Here is a 12366-nt window from a genome sequence, read left to right on the forward strand (position 1 = left end):
ACTGTTCCAAAAAAGCCCAGTAACTAGAATAGTGGAACATGTGACAATCCCACAATTCAGAGTGAACCAAAGTATAGGTGCCGCTCAGCCTCTTTAGAGGGTCCTCATCTGATGCCAACTCCTGGGAGTGTCGGCCATAGATGAAGCTCATCTCAGCTCTAGATGTCACCATGTACCAGGAAAAGTACCTCATAAGCTACACATGGCTGCAAGTGCTCTGTAAAGGAGTATGTGGCAGTCTCAGCCAGGGCTCCAACCAGGTCATGCCCCAGCGTGTTCGCTCTGCCCCCCCCCAGAGCTTAATTATAATTAAGCTCCAGTGTGAGTGAAATGCTTTGGGGGGTGTGGCCTGGTTGGAGCCCTGGCTGAGACAGCCACATACTCCTTTACAGAGCACTTGCAGCAATGTGCGGCTCATGGGATACTTTTCCTCCCACACTTCAGACCTTTGTGCCTAAGTAGTTCTTTGTCAGGCCTGAGTGCTGTCACACTGGGGGCTAGTAATTAATTTGCCCTGTCCAAAGAACATTGAAGCTTTCATGGTGTTTTGGTGGTAAAAATTCTAACAAGGAAAGTTATTTTTTAACAGTGCTTGCAACTGAACAGCATGATTACTTTAGTTAGCAGTGTCAGTACAGAGATGCTTTAGGCTTCTTGCACACTGGTGTATGAGCCTACACAATGTACATTCAGGTATACTTTCCCTTCTCAGAAAGCCTAGGTGCTGCCTACAGCTGCTCATAGACATGAATGGCTACCATGTATTAAAACTTTATATATTATGATGGCTTTTTGTACTGCCTTAGGCTATCCATAAACGCAAGACAAAACTTCCCAAACGTATGCGTGATCTTGCATACAAATAATCTTTAGTAACAATTTTCTCTACCATTAAGAAAAAAAAACTGTGCATTTATTAAATACAAATAGACTTAAAATTCCAGTGATGTAGACCCTGTTTATCTTAGTGACATAAAGTTTCAAAGAGGTGGAATGACTGCACCCCAGCCAAAATAGAAGTATATTTACTTCCATTCATGATGAGCTATACAAGCACCTGACTATCTGGTGGGCAAGGGTGGACTGATCTGGAGTGACATCTGTTTTACTTATCTTTTATACAAGAGACATGATCTGTACAAAAGATATTTCTTAGCTGAAGGGATGCTTTATGTTACTACATGGGATTGTTATCAAATGTCTGAGTAACCATTTGTCTAACTGCAGGTTTTCTGTTACTTGAAATAGTTTGTGTGGGAGAAGCTGGCCCAAATAAACTATTTCCATAAGAAATGTGGCTGCTGTCAGACCTGTATAAACTGTGTAGCATCAGCAACATACAGTATACAGGGCTGTGTTCTGATTACAATACTTCCCATCTGCTGCCAGAACAAAATCAAGTTGGGCTGAATGCTGTTCAGCCATTCACAGGAAGCTTTGCATTTTTTTAAATGAACAGAAGGCTTCTTCTGATTGGCTGAAGTGAAAACTTGGATGATATCTGCATGCCTTTTATTCCTTCATAAAAATACAAGGCCTCTTGAGAATGGCTGTATACTGGAATAATAATGCGACATACAGTTTATACAGTGCTGACAGTAGCTACATTTCATAGTAATAAAAATTATTTGTCTGGGCCAGCTTGACCCAAACTAACTTTTTAAAGTAACACAAAACCTGGAGTTAGGCTTTAATAATCCCAATAATAAAAAATAAATCCTTACAGCGGAGTTTCGCCTGAAAAAAAATAATTAAAAGTCAGCAGCTACAAATACTGCAGCTGCTGACTTTTAAAATAAGGACACTTACCTGTTCAGGGAGCCTGCGATGTCCTCATCCAAAGCCGACCCGTCCCTCGGCTCCGGGTGCAGGTACCGGCATCTTCAGTAAGGGAATCAGGAAGTGAAGCCTTGCGGCTTTACAGCCTGGTTCCCTACTGCACATGCGCGAGTGGTGGTGCGTGTTCTGAGTGGTCCCTACTGTCTTCTGGGATCTGTGTGTATATATATATTAGACAGGTATCTGCTCTTCCCTGAAAGGTGGCAAATGTGACAAATGTGAGGAGGGAGGAATCCGGACAGCGGAAGTTCCATTTTTTGGGTGGAACTCCACTTTAAAGAAATAGGGATGATGTTTTTAAAGAAGATTTTGGTGTATTTTTGGGGTGTCACTTTTATAGCCCATCTCTTTTGTGTTATTGCTAAAAGGTTAGGAAAGGGGTTTGAAGTTATAACTACTAGTGTTCTAGAGTGAGTCCCCAAAAACAGGGAATTGCAGAGCAACTATAGGAGGCATATTTATACAGCAATCGATGTGATATTTGCTAAACATATACTCTTGATAAATCCGTCACTGTCATTTTAAACACATGTACCAGGAAGATTTGCCTGCTTTGAATGTTTGGGGAATGTCATATTCATTGCTTTATGAATATAAAGAGATTTAGTTTCATATGGCTTTGGTCTCTCCCTCCAGAGATAATGTATAACAAGCACAGTACAGTGTTAACGGTTTATTTCACTTTTACAATATTATCTATTTTATAAAATGACAGTTCCTCTTTAATATAGGGACATTGTGTGGTATTTAGAAAGGACTTCCATATTTTTTCTATTTTTAGCATTTTTATTTTTATGTAGGTGTTACAGGTTAAAGTTGAAAGCCAGCCAATTTTTGTTCTTGGTTTGTGTAACTGTCTTTCCTAAGCAGTTGTAAGAAGAATATTTTAGGCTAAATCAATATTAGACTTTCTCTTATCTAAAACAGGATAGCCTTGTGGCTTAAAACCCAAATACACTTTTTTAAAATATTTTTTAATTTTGGATAGAGTGGAGAAGATTTAGAATCCCTGTTTTTACTGTTGTCTGCATCCCAACTAGAGATATCTCTTGAATCAATTTTCTGGTGATATAACGGGTGAATAAAATCTCTACATTAGGGAGACAGATAATAATAAAGACCTAACACCCCCCCCCCCCCCCTTAAAAAAAACAATCCATTCTAAATGATACCTGCCAGGATACAGATGTATGGGCTGCTGCTGTAGATTTCTTTGTGAAGGTGCAAACTCCAGGGCTTTCTTCATTATCCTTGCTCAGTATCTAGGGAGACACTTAACAGGGTAAAGCATCAAACAAACAATCAAAAAGGCGTGCAGTGCATTACCAAAAACATTTAATATCGCAATAAAAAAAGTGCCATAAATGGCTACTCACAAAGTAGCAACTAGTCAAAGTCAAATGAATAAAGATGTCATCCAGTGCAGATGCACGTGCTCCAATTATACCATGATAAGGGTGTCAAGCTGATGCGTTTCGGGGGCGCACCCCCTTCCTCAGAGGTAGACTAATACCAGACATCTGTGCACAAGCGCTTAAATGGGATCAAGACTGTAAGGCCACCTCCCCAAAATGGTGAGAGGGTTAGGAATACATTTTATCAATGCAATGTGATATAAAAAAAAACAACTTGCGGTGACATCATTGGCTGCTTTCGGTCCTGAGGTGGTCATGGGGACAGCACCAGGCCTGGGTCTGCAGGCTACCCTTCTCCTGTGGATGGTTGTCAGCAGGGGCCTAGTTCTGGCTTTTGGCTCCCGCTTTCTGTGTTGATTTTGCGGTGGTATTATGGTAGCAGTGGGCACGATGCAGATTTAGGGTGTGGTTGCACAATTCCGGCCCACGAGTGCCACAGGGAATGCCATTTGCGTTCCAGCAGCCATCTTGCCTCCACATGCTTGTTGCTGTTTAGGGTGAGTTTTTCCATCGGTTCTTTTTACTGCATAACTTTTTACTGTATAACTTTTGATTGCATAACATTTTAACATTTTAACTCCATATGGCATAACAATAAGTCCTCTGCAGTTACTGTCTTATTGGATCTTATGATTAATTAATCGATGTTTACAAGCTTTTCCTTTTTTTTTTTCAGATTGCATTGATAAAGTTTATTCTAAACCCTTCCCCCATTTTTGGGGCATAGCCCTTCAGTCTTGATCTCATTTAAGTGCTCATGCACTGTCTGGTAGTAGTCTGGTAGTAGCCTAGCTCTGAGGAAGGGGGTGCACCACCCGAAACACGGCAGCTTGACTTTCCAACATGGTGTAACTGGAGTACATGCGTCCGCACGGAATAACATCTTGTGTTTCATTGACTTTGACTAGTCGCTACTTTGTGAGTATCCATTTGTATCAATTTTTATTGCAATATTAAATGTTTTTGGTAATGTACTAGGTGCATGCGCCTTCTTGTTTGTTTATTTTGTAGCTTGCATTTTGGATCACCCCATCTGAGGAAGGCTGCATCTGCCAGGCATTTGGATTTGCTGTTGGTTATTTTGTACCCAAACACAGAGGACCTCTTAGCGCTGGAAGTGACTGTTTGCTTGAGGGTAAAGCATGCATCTAGTAAAGTCAGCACATATGATTAACAATGACTCCTTATGATTTACTTGAATTTGCTCATTGTTACCTTCATTTATTATCCTCCAGGGCCGAAAGAAGACTTCACTCAGTAGAAGATTTGGATAAAGCGGGTGTTCTCTATATTGAGTATCCAGCCTGTGTACAATGGGGGGTATGGTTGCATGGCCAAAGCGAAACGCTGCTGTTGAAAAAACATTTGAAATAGAGGGATCTGTGTTTTCATCATATCCTTGATAGTTGCCCAAATACTGATGAAATGCTGATGAACCAATGATTTTAGGAATATAATCTCGAATGGTGATTATCTAAAAATAATGAACAAACATAAAATATGTATGGTTAGGCATTTCTAGTACATCCGTTTTCCTTGCCTCTCCTCGCCTCTCCTCGCCTCACCACTTCAGTCCTCTCCTCACTTGTCTTCCTTCTCTTTCCTTCCTTCCTTTCATTGGGGCTATACATATTATTTATTGCCTTCTAGGCAATTTGTATTTAACAACACAAGGGAAATAGGTCAGTTTGATAAAAATCACATTTTTATTATCTTACCATGAGTAGACTGAAAGCTGATTTCTAACTGGTTACCGTGAGGACCTGCACAGCTCTGTATAATGTAATAAGTTTGTGGCTGCCTTTACCGACTGAGGCTCAATTATAGAATTTGTGCTCATCATTATCTAAGCCACTCACTCTCTTGTTCTCTGCTACCTCATCACATTTCTCCTGTTTTATCAGTAAATCCTCTCTTCATGCATTCTAATCAGCCAACCCATAGAGGATTGTTTTTTTCCCCAATTGCATAAAATGAAATTGTTTCCTTGCCACCAGCACAGAGAGCCTAGCTTACATATGAACATCTTGCTCCAGATTACAATAACAACATTGGCAAGCAATCTTTATTGTTTCTTGTCAAAATTCTACATTTGTGCTGTTAGCCAGTCACTTATCAAGTCATGTGCTTTAAAAACTTGCCAAGCTTATGTTTTTTTTTTTTTTCTCCTTTTACTTTCTATTAGCCTGGATGACCCGGACTGCTGCACTACCTTTCTGTCCAGCTGTTACTACTTGAAGACAAAAAAGTGGTGTATAATAGAATCCCTGACCTTATAGTTACTGCCAAGCAACCGCTGTATGACTTAACATTTCTATGTTTTCGTACTATTAGCCATCCCGACATTTTTTATCTTGGGCACCGGATTTCTGCAGCAACAGCTATTGCTTTTAATCTAATATCCAACTTGCTTATCTGGTTTTGTTCTGCAGAAGAATATCTAATGTGTGTTCCCGGGCGCAGATCGATGGAACACTGTACAGATGTTTAATCAGATTTGCACCCTTTTGAAATACATTTTGAAACAGCTGAATGTCTTTGTGAGTATGATTTTTTTTTTTTCTTAAAAACAATGAAAGGATATTGTTAGCATGCTTGTATAGAACAATGAAAAAATTTCTATAGGAAGATAAATTAAAAATGTTATTACTCCGGCAGAAATAAAAATAGAAAAGCAATATTGCCACGCTGTTTACATTTCTTAAAGGGAACAATTCATATATATCAAATAAATAGGCAACAACATGTTTCCAATTAAAACTTGCTTAGGATTCTAATTGGTGTGCAAAATATGGAGTTTAGGCCTATGTCACATCAGTGATCTTGCTGAATTTGCAATGAAAATACTTAACTGCTTATTATTAATATATAGGATTTATATAGCGTCAACAGTTTGTGCAGCGATTTACAACGTTAGGGCAAACAGTACAGTTACAATGCAATTCAATACAGGAGGAATCAGAAGGCCCTGCTCGTTAGAGCTTACAATCTTACATTTGTTGCATCCTTGCCGATTGGATGAGCAAGGCATTGATCTGTTGCCTAATGAAAAATCAGCAAAATGTAAATCACTAGTACGAGAGCAACGCCTTGCTTATCTAGCCCGTGAGTGAGCGACACATGCAAGCAGAGAAGTATTTCACTTAGGCTAGGTTCACACATGTCCAGTTGCGGTTTGCAGTCTGGTGCAGTTTTGTTCACTGACTCAGGTGAGATTCAGGTGCAAATTTTTCCTTGAATTAGCACCTAAACCAGACCCAAAATCGCACAGGACCCTTTTCAGAAACAGATTGCGGCCACCCCGGACATGTATTACACAGCTCCACTAAAAGCCGGTCTGATTCACATGTTATGTCAACCGGATGCGGTTAAAAATGTATCCGATTCACATATATGTGAACCAAGAGTAAGGCACTCTGAGAAGGTGTGTGCTTTGAATGAGAAAAATTAGTTGGCTGAACGTGTTTTAATTGTTTTTAGCTTTTGAAATTTATGACTAAATAAAGAAGAGTGATATGCCTTGAGTGTCCTGGAATAAGTCCTCTTGGATTGCTGTGTCACTACTTATTGGGGCACCGAGACCTGCTGCTGTGATTTCACAGAGGTCAAAAGTGTGGGATTTCTAAGACAATCTCTCCAATGTACATTTGCCTGAGCTTCCTCCTGAGGCACTACAGGTGAATGCGACACATTTACTTTACATCCAGGAGTGTTTTTTTTTTCCATGGGCGCTCATGTTTTGAGACATTTAGGAAGGAAGGGGAGCAAAATGCAAACAGGTCCAGCACCAAGAACAACGCAAGCGACTAAGTAAGGTTTTACCCATAGATTCTATTCCCCAAGGACAGTCCTTTAGGGCTATTTTGACCTGGCCTGTAGACATTGGATCATGGATACATCCATCCACAAAAGCCTAGATTAGGAGATTATCATCAAACATTTGTGGGTACTTAAAGAGGATACCCTTTAAGACAAGAGTTTCCTCTTGTGCTATTTTTAGGGGACTTCTGATTGGATGACTGTTGGCACCAAATTGTTCAAGCACCCGACAATAACCAACTGCTAAAGCTAAAAACCTCCACCATATTGTGCCCACTCCTTGCTGTAGACCTTCCCACAACATTCCCAACCATTAGCCTTTATATTCCTTTGGAAAGGAATGTCCATGCAAGAAATATATTTACTACACTTTACTGATGTTCTTCAAAGAAGGCAGTGACACATCACAGCACATAGACATAGACACAGGTGTCTTCAGCATACATTGCCATATACAAAAGTGGACAAGCTGTAGCAGTGATTTGTGAAAGCCAAACAATGGACATCACTGACAAGCATCTTCCCTTAACATCTTCTCTCTCCTTTACTTGGGAGCACCTGTCTCCCTGTATACTGAATCTAGCATTCTGCTCTATTCAAACCGAAATTCACAGAGTGAAGCATCCTGCTCTGTCAGCCAAGATTAACAAGGTACCTTCTGTAGTATATCAGTCTCTCTTTCGGTGTATCACTCAATGGCTCTACCCAGTTGGTTACACGCTCAGATGTTACTCTCTTCCTCCCAGGGTTATTAGTACTCACTCAGAGGACTCTGACCTGGCCCATTAGGCTCTATGCATCCCGCTCATGACTCACTTCATCTCGTATCAGAGTCAGGAAGTTTGTAGCTGTACCTACTGAATCCTGTTCCTTTGTCCTGGAGTTTCAGCCCTGTATACGCCTTTTCAGTAGCTGAATAAATATGTATAGCTCTGGGGTTTCTGGCTCTCATGTCCATCAAATATAAGGTTTCACCTTGGCATTTTATATGGGCATTAGCTCCACCTATTACATCACTACAGGGAGGCTTTGTTGAAAAGAGGACCTAACACCCAATTACATAATTCCCTACTACCACACTATTTTGGGACAGAGCCACTTAGTTGCAGACAAGGTAACTGCACCTGCTTACACTATGGTTAGAGCAGCCTTATCATTTTGGCTAGAGTAAAGGAGAGTTATAGAGCCTGTCAGTTTTTATTTTTTGCCATCTGTGCCCCGTTGGGGAGATTTTGAATTTTCTTTCACCTTCATTTTCAGTGATGTTGGTAAACAGGACAAACAGAGAGGGGAATTCTCCCTAACAGGGGCTCAGACAGCAATAAAACATGGCAGGTGTTCCAATTCCTCTCCAACCGACAAAAAGTTTTACCTTTAGGTATCTTTAAGGGTAATATAGAAAGTGTGATCCAATAGCCATGGTTAACATAGATGTATTTGCTGGACCTATATGTGTACTCACCATCTGACTATTTCTATTCCATCTTAGCTGCGTCCAGTTGTGAGAGTTGGGGACTTGATTGAAAGAACTGAGGAGGAAAGAGCTGATGATTCTGGACATCCTCCATGCTGGAAAGGAGGTGGGCTACGTTTCACATGCACACTGTGCGGAGCCCACAGTGTGCAGTAAAATTGTAGTCAACAATTTCATTAAAGGAGAGGAGCCTGAACAACCTTGTACGACTGAGAATGTAAGGCTGAAGATCATTTTTAAAGAATGATAACAAGTGGGCATGTTTGTGAATTGATTCTTGCATGTTTGGCTCTATTAAACATTTCCTGGAGAAATAATAGGGAAGACAGGGTCCCCTAAGTTCCTAAAAACTGCCTATCTATACCAAAAAACACAAAGCCTTCCTTCTTCCTTATTTCTTTTTCTGGATGTCTTTTTTTTTTACATGTTTTATATTCAAACAAAATATTCTATCTATAAGCCTTCTTCATTATATCCTCAAGGTTCCATAAGTATTCCTTTTCATATTATATTCTTTTTACTGACAAAGCAATACACAGAATCTGCTCTTTAGAGAAAGGAAGAAATACCTTTACAACATTGGAAAATGTATATAGAGCCTTCTGTTTACAAGAGAAGCAAGCATCCTGACATATACTTTTACATACAATATGTTCAGTAAAATCTATATGCTTTTAATGGTTTACTATTTACTTTAGAAATTCTTGTATGTACAGTGTAACAAAAAACGTTTTTTCTCAAACTTCTAACTTAACCACAGGGCATTTTCACTCTCTTCCTGCCCAGGCCAATTTTCAGTTTTCAGCGCTGTCGCATTTTGAATGACAATTGCGCGGTCATGCTACACTGTATTCAAATGAAGTTTTTTATCATTTTTTTCCTCCACAAATAGAGCTTTCTTTTGGTGGTATTTGATCATCTCTGCGTTTTTTATTTTTGCGCTATAAACAAAAGAAGAGCGACAAGTTTGAAAAAAAAAAAAAAAAAAAACACAATATTTTTTACTTTTTGATATAATAAATATCCCAATTTTTAAAAAAAAAAAAAAACACATTTTTTCCTCAGTTTAGGCCGATTTGTATTCTTCTACATATTTTTGGTAAAAAAAAAGCAATAAGCATAGATTGATTGGTTTGCGCAAAAGTTATAGTGTCTACAAAATAGGGGATAGTTTTGTGGCATTTTTATTTATTTATTTTTTTACTAGTAATGGCGGTGATCTACAATTTTTATCGTGACTGTGACATTTCGGACACTTTTGACACCATTTTGGGACCATTCACATTTATACAGCGATCGGTGCTATAAAAATGCACTGATTATTGTAGAAATTCGACTGGCAGGGAAGGGGTTAACACTAAGGGGCGATCAATGGGGTTAAATGTGTTACCTAGGGAGTAATTCTAACTGTAGGGGGAGGGGACTCACAAGGGGAGGAGACCGATCGGTGTTCCTCTGTACTGGGAACACACCATCAGTCTCCTCTCACCTGACAGGACATGGATCTGTGTGTCCTATGTAAGTTCACCTTACAGATTTTTCTCTAAAGGTGAACTTATATTTTAAGGCCCTAAAATGGCAGGACAGTACAAATTACAGATACCCCTTATATAACCCCTTTTTGGGAAGTAAACAGCACAAGATATTTAGTAAGAGGCATGGCAAGTTTTTTGAAATTGTAATTTTTTGTCATCATTTTTTGGAAAATTAAAAAATGAAAAAAATTTTTTTTTCACTTTTTTTTTTTTTTTTTTTTACATACTATCACCAGTGTAGTATAGCGTGATCACATAACTGGTGTGGCAGTGATCAGGGACACTGACTGGTGGCAGTAAATAAAAAAAATTAAAAACATTTTTTGCATTTTTTTCTTTTTTATTACATTTGTTTTTTGTTTTTTTTTCACAATTTTTTTTTTTACATACTGTGACCAGAGCAGTACAGTGTTACCACAGTGACACTGTACTACTCTGGATAGGCGATTAGGATTTTCTTCTTTTTTTTGCCCTCTTCTGACATCACGGACTGGCACATGTTGGGCCTGTAACATCACAAGAGGGAGGGCCACCAGGTGACCTTGCCAGGTGGCCGCACCGCTTACCTATATTGAACGGTCAAAGTGCAGAGGAGGCATTCGGCAGAGGAGGTCGTCCCAGAAGGCGGAGCTTTTTTTATTTTCGGGTCAGCGGGTGGCGTGATTGACGATGGATTTACAAAACGATTTACGCCTGCCACCCGCAATTGCTTAACAGAGAGGCAGAACGGGGATCTGCCAAAGTAAACAAAGCAGATCTCCGTTCTGTCAGGGGAGTACAGTGTGATTGTCTGTTCCTAGTTATTAGGAACAGCAATTTCTCTGTATTCCCAGTCAGTCCACTCCCCCCAAAGTTAGAAACGCCTCCCTAGGACACAATTAACCTCTTGATCATCCCCTAGTGTTAACCTCTTCCCTGTCAGTGTCATTTATACAGTAATTAGTGCATTTTTATAGCACTGGTCACTGTATAAATGTCACTGGTCCCAAAAAAAGTGTCAAAAGTGTCCGATCTGTCCACCGCAATGTTGCAATCCCGCTAAGAATTGCTGATCACCAGCATTACTAGTAAAAAAATAATAATAATAAAAATGCCATAAATCTATCCCCTATTTTGTTGACATTATAACTTTTGCACAAACCAATCAATATACTCTTATTGTGATTTTTTACCAAAAATATGTAGAAGAATACATATTGGCTAAAATGATGAAGAAATGCGTTTACATTTTTTTGGATATTTATTATAGCAAAAAGTAAAAAATATTGTTTGTTGTTAATGAGTGCAGCTGGTGAGCTACTTCCTTCTACTAGTTCTCCTGTCCTCATTACCAAATTCAGGATGACTAACGGAGGAGTTCCCCACTTTTACAGCTAGTGCCACTAGATGGACCTAAATACCTAAATGGTATACACATTTTAGCCAGGTTTTCTGGTTGAAAGCATCTATGCATCACCGTTTGCTAGTAAAGAAAAACAGAGACACCGGCAAATGAAAGTGATATACTTTTATTCTACTTCTCTAAAGCCCAGTATATATATATATATATATATATATATATATATATATATATATATATATAAAAGAGGGAATTGCGCAAGCTTGAACAACATACAATATAATTGATATATGCCTAGTGATATGCATCCAACACTCAATAAAAAATCAATTAAAAAATGGATTAATAAAGGCAATCAAAAAAATGCAATTATACCATGTTTAAAGACAAATCCGTGAATCAACTAATGAAATAGTGTTCATATAAATTTCTGGTGCAGCGCCTTGATATCTGCAATCTCAGCAAATTAATGTTGTTATTATCCCAGCAGAAAATTATAAAGCCAGATGGCCTCTTACCAGATAAGATGGACCCCAGATTATAAAGGTCAAACATGCCTGATATACACAGTGTTCACCAGTAATATTCCTCTCAGTTTGCGTTTCCCTGTAACAAGCATTGACTGGGATGGCATTGATTCATTTCTAGTCCGTTCCCAGTTGATGCTTGTTACAGTCCAGTCCATTCACAGTTGATGCTTGTTACAGGGAAACGTGTCGGTTGGAGAGACTTTTTGTGATGTCACCACGAATCAGCTGGCAGTTTGAAAGCTCGCGGCTGTGTCTGTATTGATTTCTTTTCTGTTTTTGTGCAAAATTTGGAATAAGGGAACCATTTTTACTGCACTATGAAGTTTCCTTTTTCTGCATCCCTACAAGTTTTTACCAGGGAGGTTGGGAGAGGGTCCAGGGGACAGGTAGAGGGTTTCATCTTCCTAATGATGTT

General features: G+C 39.2%; 1 protein-coding gene across 1 annotated transcript in view; it reads right to left on the reverse strand.

Annotated features, from left to right (window-relative positions):
• TPO (thyroid peroxidase) overlaps positions 1–12366 on the reverse strand; it is a 198021-nt gene that overhangs the window by 100889 nt on the left and 84766 nt on the right. Inside the window, exon 7 of the mRNA XM_073628886.1 lies at positions 4470–4728. Within this exon, the coding sequence (XP_073484987.1) occupies positions 4470–4728 (259 nt within the window). The remainder of the gene's footprint in view (positions 1–4469; positions 4729–12366) is intronic.

Source organism: Aquarana catesbeiana, linkage group LG04 (genome assembly GCF_042186555.1).
Source record: "Aquarana catesbeiana isolate 2022-GZ linkage group LG04, ASM4218655v1, whole genome shotgun sequence".
Taxonomy (NCBI): Eukaryota; Metazoa; Chordata; class Amphibia; order Anura; family Ranidae; genus Aquarana; species Aquarana catesbeiana.